Source organism: Convolutriloba macropyga, chromosome 14, assembly GCF_964194025.1.
Source record: "Convolutriloba macropyga chromosome 14, txConMacr16.3, whole genome shotgun sequence".
Taxonomy (NCBI): domain Eukaryota; kingdom Metazoa; phylum Xenacoelomorpha; order Acoela; family Convolutidae; genus Convolutriloba; species Convolutriloba macropyga.
In genome coordinates this window covers 9,113,033-9,128,079 of record NC_134481.1, presented here as the reverse complement: position 1 = coordinate 9,128,079, position 15,047 = coordinate 9,113,033, and the positions used below count along the sequence as shown (strand labels likewise).

The window sequence follows — 15,047 nt, the reverse complement described above, 5'->3', positions numbered from 1 at the left end:
GGACAAACGCCAGCTCTGTTATAATCTCCCCGGAGGTGCAAGTTACTTGAGCCCTAAGAAATCCTACTGCACTGAATACGTCTTGCGAGCTATCACCAAACATGTGGAGTTCAAGATGTTGGAATGGTCCTGAAAAGTAACTTCTCGGTATAGTGATCTCAGCTAACCGCGGCAGTTCAACACACCAGGCAAGGAATCTGTCAACTGTGTCTTTAGGTAACTCGTCGTCCCAACTTTGTCCTTTGACACGCCAAACGTCTTTCAAGATTAACCGAGCACCAACAGTGAACGGTGCGACAAGACCAATTGGGTTGTAGACCTTTGACACAAGACTTAGGACCAAGCGCTGTGTTAAACTTTTCGTGATGGTGCTGTTAGTACCCCTGCTCACGACCAGAGTGTCGTTGTTGTGGTCCCACTTAAGCCCAAGCACGTGCATTGATTCCTCCTTTGATGAAACGATGACCTTCGGTTCAGTGGACTGAGCAGACCAATCAATTCGGTCAGCCAGATCTGGTACATTGCTTACAAACTTAGTAAGCTTGAACCCACCTAGATAGAGAAGATGTACCAATTCCTTCGACCTAATGAGGGCCCTCTCGGGGGATTCCACTGAGTCTAAGTAATCGTCCATGTAGAAGTTCTCAAGAACGGCTTTCGCAGCTTCTGGGTACTGCTTAGCATTATCACTTGTCGTGCGTTGAAGTGCGTAGTTGGTGCAGGTGGGCGAATCTTTTGCCCCAAAGATGTGGCGTGTATTTTGGTGTACCACAACATTTGATGTGGGGTCCTCCCGCCACAAAAAGCGCAATGGTGGCTAATCACATGGTAACACTCCAACTTGGAGGAACATTCCCTCGATGTTGGCGGATACGGCGAATGGATGTTGTCTGAACCGTAGAGAGTACATAGATTAGGTTTAGCAGCAAGTCAGGGCCGGTGAGTAATGACTTATTAAGAGATGCGCTATGGAATTTAGCTGCTCCGTTTAGTACCCTACGAACCTTGCCCGGCTTGTTCGGGTTAACAACCGGATGGTGTGGTAGGTACCACTCTCGTTCCGAGCGACTTTCCACCTTATGAGCATCTTTGACCCTTACTACGTAGCCTTTTTCTAAGTCCTCTTTGATGGTATTCGAGTACTTTTCACTTAATGTCTGATCTTTCCAAAGACTTTAATTGAACAAGCGCTGAGAAATAATTGTTGGGCAGTTCGATGTTATCTTCAGCCCGTAGCATTCCGACATTGTACTTTTTTCCATTATGCACGGTGGTGTTTTCAAGAATATCATGCGCACGCGCATCCGAGGTGGATCGTGGGTCTACTTGCTTAAGTGCGCCCTACGACTCCATGTCGTACCAAGATTTTACCTGACTAGCGAGTTCGAAATCCTGCTCCATATTTGCTTTAAAACAAGTCGAGACTAAACCTGAAGACAACGGTAGAGGGCCGCTTAGAACCCAAGCGAACAGCAAAGGGCGAGGACTTCTCGTCGGCAGCGAAGTACTCTAACGGGCGGATGGCATGATACATATCCTGTCCAAGTATCCTCTCGATGTTTCCATAGCAATATGTAACTGGGTCTAGAACTGCTAGGTAAGGATATGTTTCCTGAAGTGCTTTAATGTTGATGACATCGGCGCCTACATTCAAATCTTCCTTTACGTAAGGGCTGACTTTAAATGGTTCAAATGCTTGGTTGTCGCGTGGTGTTACAATTAGTTGAACTAACTGAGTGTCTACAACCTCCTCGGTATTTATACCCTCAACTGTTAGTTTCAATGCTGTACCGTGCAAACCAAGTCTATTTGCGAGTTCATTGGACACCCAAGAGTTACTGCAAGCGGTATCGCACAAAACTAAAGCCGTGGTATCTTTACCAGAAGAGCTCTTCAACTGTAATTCAGTCGCCTGAAGGAGGCCGTTCACATTACTCACAGATGACAAAGTGGTGGTCTTACTCGATGATTGGACACTAGGAAGTTTACTTTGATTTGCGCCAGCATTAGAATTACTGTTGTTGTTGTTTGAAGGGGATTTTGATGGATAAACCTTCTCAGCTTCAAGGAGAAGTGTATTATGGGAGCTGTTACATCCGTCTTTCCTGCATTTCCTGGGATTTGGGCATTGCCTAAACATTTGCTTTTCTCTCAAACATGAGAAACACAGTTTTGCTTCCGCCACTACCTTTGCTCGCTGAGTGGGAGACTTTTCTTTAAATACCCTACACTCCCAGATGCGATGATTGACTTTACACACAATGCAGCGAGGGATTGCGGGCGTTGCCAATGTTGAGGCCGGTCTCTGAGTGCCCTTAGTTTATGTATTAGCAGCAAAAGTTCTTGAGGCAACTTTGGTCTTTACTACTGAGTTGTTGCTATCCTCAGTTCTTGCCTTCGATGAAGTTTGTTTCATTAAATCGTGTGCCTCGGTCTTCTCCTTCAACCAATCGATGAAGTCAAGGAGTGTTGGCTTTACCCAATGTTTCTTCACTGTGAAGAGTGACCTAGAATAAGACCTGCTAACAAAGTTAACTAGATTTGCCAAGGCATTCTGAAGTGCTTTTGCCTTTGAACGTTGCCTTTATACAGTTACACTGCTTATAACACGCTATATCCTGAATATAGATTAGGATAGAGTGTTTTCACCTATATTTTTTGATGCCGCTCCCGGCTTTAGCCTTTCTTTAGCCTAATTCTATAGCCTAATTGGTGTGATTCATTGAGTCATTAATTGAGTCATTAAATAGACGCAAAGCAAAATGAAAGTATTGTAGTGCTATGCGTTGCTGTGTTGGTAATAAGGGAGATGAAATTTTTCCCGTCGTATGCCCAAAACACTGTTCCCCGTCTTTGCATTTCATTTAATACCAAACAATCTGTTCCCCGTCTTTGCAGTTCATTTAAACAGCTTGCAAACAAAAGAGGTTAATTTGCATATTGGCGACGATGGAACACGCGTTAACAATTGGTATAACTGCTATTAATTTTATTTGGATATGACAGAACCTAAACAGGACGACGGCACGGCAATACGTGTTCTGCGTTTAACCTGGAACGTTGGAAACTGCAGTAAAAGTGTCTTGGACGAAAGAGTTTTGCCAAGAGATGAGGACTTTAAAAATTTGGAAGTGGCACCAAAATTGGTCTTCATCGGCTTCCAAGAAGTGGATGCTAGTATGCACAAGAATTTCAGCTTGCGATGGGGTAACAGCGCATGGTCGCCCAGACTCATGGAACAAAATACACTTTGATTGGCTCCTTAATAGTCTACAACTGAGCAACAATCGGGGACAAATCAACAAAAAAACTGTAAGAACTATCCGAACAACTTGAACGTGATTTTTGATAATTTGGAGCAGTAGATTAATATTATATAGCCGGCAAACCTAGTAACCCCCCAGAAACCATATCCCGAGTTCACCGGTCACCAATAACCCACCCCCATATATTTTTTTCCTTGAAAAAACATCGAATTTGAAAATTTTTGGTCAAAATTTTAGAATTGACCAAATCGGGCTAAATAGTAGTTATTGGAACGGGTAAAGTTTCATACGAAAAAAATCACGCGAAGCAAGAAAAAAGTTTGAAAAAATTGACCAGATTTGGAAAAATTGGGAAAAACTCTATCCGATCATTCTAGCATACTTATATAATAGTTAGATAGATTATAACGTTGTAAAAAACAAGTTTGGTCAAGTTTTTCAAACTTCACAAAAAAATGAAGATCAGGTAACTGATTTTTTTCCTCAAATAAACGCTTATTCTTGGAAAGTCGTGAAAATTGCGCATTAAAAATCAAGTTTTGGAGTTTGAGCAAAGCTCAAATCAGTTATGTGGTAAAAACATTATATGGTTTTTTTATTAGCTGCAAGTTCACTGCATCACGACATAAAAACCTTGCCTGAAGCGTTACAAGACCATTATAAAAAAGGAATTTACGCATTACCGGGTCTGAGTTTTAATCCTAACGCTTTGAAAATCCGAAAAACCGCGCAATTTCAATTGAGTCTTTTCTTCCGTGATAAAAAGAGGCTAGTTATATGGCATGATGTGATGAACAATTCATTGTCCCGTCATCGCAGTAACAACAATAAGCCTTTTAAACCTTCACAGCTTATTGAAGTGCTTGGAAAGTATCAGGAGCGCATAGAAGCTATAGTGTATTGCCCCAGAGAGGGAATTCCTGATATTTACAATCAGCTCAAGCGTAGTACTCTAGTTACCATCCATTTAGTGAAAGACATTGTGTCTAGACGTAAACAGAAAGATCCTAGTTCACTTAAAGAGTACATAGCATTACACCAAAGGCCTGCGCTTGAGCTGAAAACACTCACTATAGTCTTAGCTCATAAGAACAACCTCCGGTCCTTGATAACACGCTCCCGACCGAAGAACCTTTCAAAGCGCCGTCGTAAAACGCTTCGCACCCGTCATGCGTTCGAGGAGGTAGAACTCACACAAGCCTTTGATAACGTAAATGTCACTTAGTCTTGCGCTGTTATGGGAGTCTACCCGCTGACTGGCGGTGTGACTTAGTTAACTCACGAGTTACGGGTTAGTTTGTGGTTGGTTCTCTCCGATAGCGCTTTACTAAACGTTTCGTTCTCCCCATTCTTCGAGTTTTTCACTACCGTCCGTTTTCCGCAGGTTATCTGGTTTCATTTTCCGCTTCCGTCCCTTTGTTTCCGTGTCACTTTGTTTCCTTCCATCCCCCGTTTATTTGTTTTATGATGTAGTATGTTGAGTTTTGCTGTAGTAAAATTTCTTTCTGCTAGTATGCTGGTTTGTTGTTTTCGTCTCGTTCCTTGCTACGGTGTGACTTAAGTTCATATTGGAGTTACGGCTGGTTTGTTTCGTGACTTTCACCACACTTGTTTGCTAGCAATTTGTTGTAGCTTTATTAATTTTTGTAGTATGCACTTCTGTTGTCTGGGTATGGTGGTTTGCTAGGGTGTGACTTAAGTTTGTTCTGGAGTTATGGCTAGTAAATTTCCTGACCTTTTCCACTTTTGTTTATACTACTTTGTTGCCGTAAATTGTTTGACGTTTTGATGTTTTGATGCCGTAGATAAAGCCCCATAATGTTTTGTGCTAGTTTTCTTGGCAGTAGCTTCTCTCCCTCTTTCTAGGGTGTGACTCTCCTCCGTACCGTTTTCCCGTTTCATCGCGTGCCATCCGCCCGACGTTTCCGCCCCGTCCGTGCCGTTTTCCCGTTTCGTCGCGCGCCATCCGCCCGATGTTTCCGCCCCGCCCGTGCCTTCTTCCCGCTTCGTCGCGCGCTTTTCGCCCGACGCTCCCGTTTGTCCGTCCGGTTTCCCGTTGCGTCGTGCGTTACTCGTTCGGCGTCTCCTCCCGTCCGTGCCGTCTCCCGTTCTGCCCCTTTTCGCGCTTCCTGCGCACCGTTCTTTCTTTCTTTCGCCGGGTACTATTGTACTCGACGAACATCTTTGCTCTTTGGCGGTTTGCTAGGCAAACCGTCACACTAGGGTTCGGTATAACCCATTTGTGTTGTAGCATGTGTGTACTTTATATTAGTACCAAATAAAACTTGTGGATCCTGTTTTTTTTTAAGATCATGACAACTTCGCAGGACAAATTTAACAAACTTTATAGTGCCAGGGCAAAAATAGAGGCTGAACTAAATAACATTTATGGTGAAATTAATAATGCTGTGGATAAGCAAGACAGGTGAAAACACTCTATCGTAATCTCTATTCAGGATATAGCGTGTTATAAGCAATGTAACTGTATAAAGGCAACGTTCAAAGGCAAAAGCACTTCAGAATGCCTTGGCAAATCTAGTTAACTTTGTTAGCAGGTCTTTGTCTAGGTCACCAATTTGAACTAATCCGTTCAAAAAACCGAATTTGTTAGGCTAAGCGATCAGTTTTGAGCCATTTTGGAAGTTATGCTTAGTGGGGAATCGGCCTTTGTTCTTCTCAGAAATAATATGTATGTTGCATTTAGAGCGGAAAATCTAAGCGAAAGTTTTGATATAATACGCACAAAAATTCTCTATCTAATGATATAATTCATTCATTTCAATTTACTCGGTAACAGCATGCTCTCAAACAGTTTAAACCTATGGTTAAATTTAAAGTTCTTGTTTTGATCAGAAAAAATATTTTCCAAAAATTGGAGAAGAAAGTTTCTTGGAGAAAAAATGCTTTATCTATACAATATGATTATTCTTTTGGTGATCTATCATAAAAACATCAATCGAGCAATAAATAGCCAAAAAAATTCTTTGTTGAAAACTGCAGTAAAATCAACTCGAAAAAAATTTTTCCTGCGATTAGAACAAAATAGATTACAAAAACCGATTAGGAATAATCCAGGTAAGGAAATTGCAAAGATGTGAATTGAATTAAACAAGGCAGATATACGTTGGAAAAATGCTCTAAAGGAGAGGTATATGATCATCGGTGGTATGAACCTAAATCAAGGGTTTCAAATAGCCATACAATCAGTTATGGCTGAATACGGTTAGTCGATGGCCTAATATGACCAAATAACTGCTAAGAGTTTTGTATTATAGCTATCCGGGATGTCTTTTTCTTGGTCGCAATTTGAGCTACGGCTATATTAGCTCTCCAGTGAATATAATTTTGAAGTGTTTTAATCACAGTCATAATCACAATAAAAATCACTCGTCAAGAATCTTGTCTATAAAACGAACTTGTTAGATCTTTGCACGTGCTTATGATGAAATTGGATAAAATTTTGTCTCAACGGGATAACTAGATAAGCTGCCATTGAAACTGTCGAGATCACTGAGGGAAATTCCGCCAACAAACAGTACGCTTGTTTTCTTTTTCAGCTACAAGCAGAGACGAACCTGGAATTTTTCCCGAACGAGAGCAAGACACACCACTCCTCGAAGCAATGTTAGTACTTCAACAAAAAGATGATCGTCTTTGACAGTTTTAATATTTGGTTATGAGAATAAAGTAATTTATTGGTTTAAAAATGATGCTATTGCTCAGTGTTACAAAGCCAAAATAGCGACCAAAAAAGTTGAACAAAATCTTCGGATATAAAATTTTTTTTTGAGAAAAATAAAACAAATTAATTTCCACAGACATCTCTTTCTGGAATCTTAGTTAATTGCGAAATTCTCATCAGTTCAAATCAAGAACAGATTAAGTTGTCTTTTGGACTCAACTTAGAATTGTAGCCCGCACAATCGGGTCTTCAATGTTACAGTGTAATCGAAAATTGGCTCCAAAAGTATGAATGTTCGGTTTCAAATGCCGTCTTCGGCTTCAGATGAAGGAAGGAATCGTTATGGTTTGTTATAAGAGATAAGAAAACTTTGTTTGTTCCGATCAAAAATGCGAGGAAATTTTGGTTTGTTGGACTTTAAACTCAGGTAGTCGTTTGTGAACAAATTTTAAATTATTATTTAGTTTTGATTTGACAAATTTGAAGACTTGTTGAACATTAATGTTTTGTTTTTTGATTGAATTTTGTTGAACATTCATGGGGATCCATCTCATTATTTCACGTGCCCGTAGTTTTGATATTACCATGCCAAGGAAAAGTACATAAACTTTACATAAATCGAAATTGCGCCTATAAACCGGATCGGATTTTGGCGGTGAATTTTCACAAGAAATGCGGTGAGATGCTTTGAAAAAAATTTCACCGCGCATTTCATATATTTTTTGCGGCGAATGCGGCGAATCCCGGTGAATTATGTATTTTTACGGCATTCAACAGATTTGTCACAAAAAAGAATCTTCAGTACACGGGTGCGAACCTCTCACCTTCTGCATGTCTACATTTTCTTATTCCATGGCGCCATCTGTCACCTGATTATATATGATACTTCTTGTGTATTTAAATCAGATTCAGTGAAAGCTATGAAAACAAATGCGGTGATTTTTGCTTTGAATTTTTGTGAGAAATAGAGTGAAATGCGGTGAATTATACTTTTCACCGCATTCACCTCATTTCTTACGAAAATTCCATCGAAAACCTCAACCCGGAAAGTCGTATCTCTTGCAATAGAAGCACATAATGATTTCTTTTGGTTTGGGAACATACCGATGGATTCCCCATTTACGTTTGATACCCAATATAATGACAAATATCTATGTACCAAATCAATCATACCGCCGATTTCCTACGTTTGAATTTGAACATAATGGCAATTTCCTTTGTTTGAAGCCAAACTTACCGAAAAATTTCTGTGCTTCAATACAAAGAAGTCTTGTGAATTTTCTATTTGTAAAAACCAACGATACCGAAGAAGAAACTTAAAGTCTTTCGTTGCTTTGTTTAACTCAGAACGGATTTACAGAAAATTTCCGAATGTTTTAAATCCACATTTTTTGGAGTGGATTTGGTTTAATATTCCCAAAAGTTTTGCTTCATTATTTTTGGTTGACTTGGCATATAAACTTTCTTTTAACAAAGCCCGGGTCGGGTCCTGTCGGGGCCGGGCTCAAAATTGCGTAAAAAAATGCGGTGGTCAATGCGCTCAATAATTGGGTTGTAAGAATTTTGGCTTTTGGCGCTGAATGCAGAGTGGTGGAAAAAAACCTCTGACCGCTAAAAACAGCAAATCTTATTTAAAAATCACCGGTTTCACCGCATTCAACGCTAAAAAATGCGTGCGTTTTGCGGTGGAATTTCTTTTCGCCTTATTTATTCGCCAATATTCTTTCATTATTTTTTGACAAAACCTCGACCCGGGAGGATTTGATCACTTAGGATCGACTTGACCACTCCAACTTATGATTTTTTTAGTAGACTAAAGAGTGTAAAGAGTAGACAAAAAGTGTAATTGTCCTAAAGTTGCACTCTTACACTCTTTTCCTTGCTAATTAAGAGTGGAATTGGCTTTACACCCTTGTTCGCGCCTAATAACGGTGGTAGACGGTGGAGGACGCCTCGGCGGCCCGGGCAGAAAGTGGATGAGTTTAGACGCAGCGGAACGATGTGGAAGACGGTCTCACATCAAGGAGACGCCAACAACTGGCTAATGACCCCTACCCAGATCACTTCAAAGTGAGATTTGACCCAGTGGAGTATGTGGTAGCAGAGGATATGGGGACTGTGAAGCTCTACGTTGTCAGGTTGCTAAATAAAGGCAACAGACTGGCAGGTATGTCAGAGAGAGACTAAATTTTTCCGTACATAACGTCTCTGGGTCTGAATAAGGATTTCAATGACTTCTAAAATCAAAATGGCTCTCAAATTTTGAATTTTGCGCTTTGAGCTCTTTTGAAAAATACTGCTAGAATAAATAAGATTGTTAAGGTAGAAAAATATTATCACCGCTGATTTTACATAGTATTTCTCAATTTCATCGGAAGGGACAATCACTATAAAAGAGATTCGAGAACTATTAGTATTATTATTATTACTACTAATATTATTATTATTATTAATATTAATATTATTTTTTATTACATTATTATTATTATTATTATTTATATTATTATTATTATTATTATTATTATTATTATTATTATTATTATTATTATTATTATTATTTTTATTATTATTATTACTATTATTATTATTATTATTATTATTGTTATTATTATTATTATTTTTATTATTATTATTATTATTATTATTATTATTACTATTAATATTATTATTATTTTCATTTTTATTATTATTATTATTATTTTTATTATCATTACTACTATTATTATTGTGTTACATGAGTAACACACTCATGTACAACCTCATTTCATGATGCAGTAAATTCATAAGTTCCTCATGCAGTATGTAAATCTCAACATTGTTAACCATCTGCAATCGTCCGACGATTGTCTCTTATGTTTAATGTTGACTGGAACCACGCACTAAATGTGCAGACTGACAAATGGTTAATTGCAGATCTGCCTTATCTAGCATTGAATACAGTTGTGCGTTGAGAAATCTCTTTACAATAACAAGCTTCTTTCATATTCGAATACACCACGTATCACTTGGCGCAGTCAGCGGAAAAAGCAAAGCAATTCTAGGTCTAGAACAATTTTGGGAAAAACCCAATTCAAACGCACCAATACCATGGGAGAAGTGGAGAAGTCAACTCAAATTGGCCCTCGTCGCAAAGACAAATATCGAACTCGACGACCTCCTAAGAGGGAAACCAACGACGGTCATTTATCCCCCAGAACCCGTAGAGGAACAGCCAGTACATAACCCAACCCAAACGATGGATAGGGAGAGACTTACAAGATACAATCAGGCAGTAGTCAAATGGAAAAACGATTGCAATATGGTTGACAGGATAGGGGTGCTATGCGGCGACAAGCCATGGGACATTGCTGATAAAAAGGCAAAATCAATGGTTTACCTAACTATTGGAGTAGAAGGACGCAGAATGCATACCACAAAATACCCCCACACCAACGTCGAGAACATCACGACAAAACAATTGTGGGAAGAGCTAGACCTGACGTTCATTCGACCTTGGAACGTCACATTTGACCGTTACCTATTGCTCACAAGACGCCAACAAAAGGAAGAAACCATGGAACAATTCCACTCCGATTTAAGATCTCTTGCAGAATTTTGCTAATTTGGAGCGTTGGAAGATGACTTGCTGAGAGACATCTTTACAGCCAACAAGATCGACCCGGAAATTCAAAAAGAGCTCTTAAAGGTAACACTAGATCCAGAAAATGCGCTCGAATTAGCAATTAGCATTGAACTCGGCGCATGAAGCCAATTAACTATGCAAGCAAAAACACCACCATCAGCCCAGACACCAGCAAACTACAGAGGCAACTTCAGCCAGCCTAGAGGCAACTGCAATTCGCCCAGAGGCAATTCAAATCATTCTAACAGACAACAATTCCAACATCAAAATTGCCGGAACTGTGGACAACCATGGACGCAAGAACGTCGGGCTAAGTGTCAAGCAATCGGAGAACTATGAATATGTCGGAAAAAAGCAACTAATATATCCCCATTCGAAGCGCACTTTGCGCGCCGTGCTATCACCCCGATAACTAACTTAACGTCTACACATAATAGTAACAATTTAAAATGAGCAAATGTACAACCCGACTATTTAGATGACAACATCATGGGAGAGGTCGAACTGATATCCGACGAACGTTGGGAACAAGAGGACCTCAACAGCGACAAGGAAGTTCGCACATCCAAAGCGAGGATGCTCACGGCAGCTAAGAACGACACCGGCGAGATCCCTCAAGCATTCCGGATGAATCCCCATTCAACCTTGGAACCGGTCGCTGAATCCAGCAAAGGCCTGCAACTAGCTAGGAAAACAATTGCTTCAACACGCAGCAAAAACCAACTCCAAGGCTTGTATGAAGCAATACCAGAAGGTGCAGCACTAGTGAAAACTTCTAATTCGACTCTAACGATCAAGTACCCGGGGCAAGACGATACCTTCCTACACAAGTCAGACGCAGCTAGATTTGGTACGCCCGCACAACCCCGAATTCCCCTAATTCAATTTGCTGCAGGGAAGACGGTCATTAGCCATCATGAAAAGTTACAGCGAACAATGAACGTCCCCCAAAGGGTACAAATGACAAATTAAAAGGCGAACGCACCATCCGAAAAAGGCAGCAAGACTCTCCCACCAACACCAACTTATTCAATTTAGCGAAAATCCATTGCACTAAAGTTCCTCTCAAAAGGAAATATGTACAATCACCCAAAAGGGGGGCACAAAGAAAACACATAGAGAGAAGAGGAATAAGAAGGCGACACGATCCCAGCCGAAGCCAATCAAAAAGATGTGGACTACGAACCACAAAAAACGGTAGACATTGACAAAATTACCCATGGCAAGAAACCAGGACGCAGTAGCGGGTCCAAAAAGAAGCCAATGAAATACGGACAGACGGAAACACTATCCACGGATGAGGACACTGACGAATCCTAAACAAGCACCCCGATCAAAGGCTCTAAAAGTATTGCAAGTTTTCAACCAGGTCCAAGTGCGCAGGATGTTTCCACGCAAGGACAAGAAGACAACTATCGAGAGGGCCACCCACCCCAAGGTCAAACGCAAGAGCCAGCTGAGACGGAGCCTACATCACCTCTAGCGGGAGACCAAGTGCTAGAGATATCAGTGCAATCCCAAGAGGGAAGAGAGAGAGAACTAAGTCCTCACGAGTTATAGACTTAGATATGAAACAGAAAAATTCATAACAAATTTTTTAATAAACTTTGTTGTTAACAAGATGGCGAATGTGGTACATGAGTAATACACTTATGTACAACCTCATTTCATGATGCAGTAAATTCATAAGTTCCTCATGCAGTATGTAAATCTTAACATTATTAACCATTTGCAATCTTCCGACGATTGTCTCTTATGTTTAATGTTGACTGGTACCACGCACATAATGTGCAGACTGACAAATGGTTAATTGCAGTTCTTCTTTATCTAGCATTGAATACAGTTGTGAGTTGAGAAATTCTTTTCAATAACAAGCTGAATTCATATTCGAAAAGACCCCTTATCACAATTATTTTTATTATTATTATTACTATTATTTTTATTATTATTATTATTATTATTATTATTATTATTATTATTATTATTATTATTATTATTATTATTATTATTATTATTATTATTATTATTATTATTATTATTAGTATTATAATTATTTTTATCATTAATATTATTATTTCAATTAATATTATTATTATTATTATTACTTTTATTATTATTATTGTTATTTTTATTTTTAATATTATTATTTCTATTATTATTACTATTATTATTTTTATTATTATTATTAATATTTTATTTTATTATTATTATTATTATTATTATTATTATTATTATTATTATTATTGTTATTATTATTATTATTATTATTATTATTATTATTATTTTTATTAATATTATAATTGTTATTATTATTATTATTATTATTATTATTATTATTATTATTATTATTATTATTATTCTTATTATTATTATCATTATTATTATTATTGTTGTTGTTTTTAATTGCTCTCAAACGAATTTTGTAGCAATTATGTTAGTCCTGTTGGTCTTTTTTTTCAATGCGATTTTTTGCTTAACTGAGAATTTTTTAATGGCCATGGATTAGTTTTTGAACTTTTTAATGCGACAAATTTTAGCAACTTTTTGATAGAACTTGCTTTTTTTCTAGTTTTTTTTTAAAGTCTTTGTCGTTTTTTAAAAGGTTTTTCAGCCTTAAGAGCCAAGGAACCTCCTTTAGGGTTCAAAAATAGGTTACTGAAAAATTTTTAGATTAAATGGAAGGTCTTGCAAGATTTTTACTTCACGAATTTTGGCATAATTTTCATATTGTTTGCCAAATTTTTTCCAATTTTTTTTTACTTTTATAGTCATTATTCAGACTTTTTGAGCCTCAAGGGTCAAAAAACCTCCTTTAGAAATTTATAATGAGTAACTGGAAAAGTTTTGTTGGTCATGGATTTGTTTTTAACTTTTTAATGTCACAAAATTAAGCATTTTTTTAAAAATAAAATTTGCATTTTAAAAGGTTTTTAAAAATTTTTGTCATTTTTTAGGTTTCTCTTGCCTCAAGGACCACGCATCTTCCTTTAGTGTTTGATAATAACTCAAACTTTTGGAGACTTATACTTATAATTAGGTTGTGAAGGGCGGTTCTTAGAAGTTGAAGACACCCACACTGCTGACCCCCCTATTGCCCCCACCCTCCACCAGCGCGATTTTTCCCCTCACACCAGTGTTGCCCCCCAATCAGTTCCCGGTGCATCCCCCTCCCGTGGCTAGCTACTGACGAACAATCGCGTGCTAAAAACACAAATTTATACTATTTTGCAATTTTTTTCAAGCTTGTTGAAAATTTTTGAACTTTGTTTTTTTTTATCATTTCTAGGTGTCAAAGAAACTCCGCTAGGGTTTGATTATAGGTTACTGAATTGTTGCAGGAGGTAATGGAATGGTTTCAACATTTTAACATCACGAATGTTAGCAATTTTTTGACAAAACTTGCAATTTTCTCAAATTTATTGACATTTTCCCCTTATTCAGGTCTTTCGAGACCCAGGGGCCAGAAAAATCCAAAGGGGTTTGATAATAAGTTACTGACAATTTTTAATGGCCAAGGATTAGTTTTTGAACTATTTAATGCGACAAATTTTAGCAACTTTTTGATAAAACTTGCTTTTTTCTAGTTTTTTTCGAAAGTTTTTGTCGTTTTTTTAAAGTTTTTTTTCAGCCTTAAGAGCCAAGGAACCTCCTCTAGGGTTTGAAAATAGGTTACTGAATAATTTTCTGATTAAATGGAAGGTCTTGCAAGATTTTAACTTCACGAATTTTGGCATAATTTTCATATTGTTTGCCAAATTTTTTCCAATTTTTTTTACCTTTACAGTCATTATTCAGACTTTTTGAGCCTCAAGGGTCAAAAACCTCCGCTAGAAATTTACAATGTGTAACTGGAAAAGTTTTGTTGGTCATGGATTTATTTTCAACTTTTTAATGTCACAAAATAAAGCGTTTTCTTAATAAAATTTGCAATTTGCAATGGTTTTTGAAAATTTTTGTCGTTTTTTAGGTTTCTCTAGCTTCAAGGACCACGCATCTTCCTTTAGTTTTTGATAAAATGTTACTGCATAAATTATAGATGTAAAGGAATGTTCTTCAGGATTTTAATACCACGAATTTATCCAATTTTTTAAAATGTTTGCAATTTTTTTATGTTTTTGAGTTTTTACTTCAACCGGGGCAATGGAACCTCCTCCAAGGTTTGACAATAAGCTGCTGCATAGTTTCTAGAGCTAATGGGATTGTGATCAATCTTTTTTACTCCAGTTTTACTAATATTTGGAAAAAAATTTAAATTTTTCTAATTTTTTGGAAATTATTTGGTTCCAATTGTATGGAATTTTTTGAGCCTGTGAAACTATTTCAGGCTTGAAACACGGTTACCGGTTAGTCACTGGAGACAATGAAATGGTTCTTAAGATATTAGTGTCTAGAACTTTTTTTACAGATTTTTTTAAAGTTTGCAATATTCAAACCTTTTCAATTCTTTTGTCCTTTTAACGACCATTACTGGCCAACG

General features: G+C 37.8%; 1 protein-coding gene across 1 annotated transcript in view; it reads left to right on the top strand.

The window, feature by feature from the left end:
* LOC142353612 (sodium/calcium exchanger 3-like) overlaps positions 1–15,047 on the top strand; it is a 155,416-nt gene that overhangs the window by 87,195 nt on the left and 53,174 nt on the right. The window contains exons 9-10 of the mRNA XM_075405898.1: positions 6,824–6,890; positions 8,935–9,115. Of these exons, the coding sequence (XP_075262013.1) occupies positions 6,824–6,890; positions 8,935–9,115 (248 nt within the window). The remainder of the gene's footprint in view (positions 1–6,823; positions 6,891–8,934; positions 9,116–15,047) is intronic.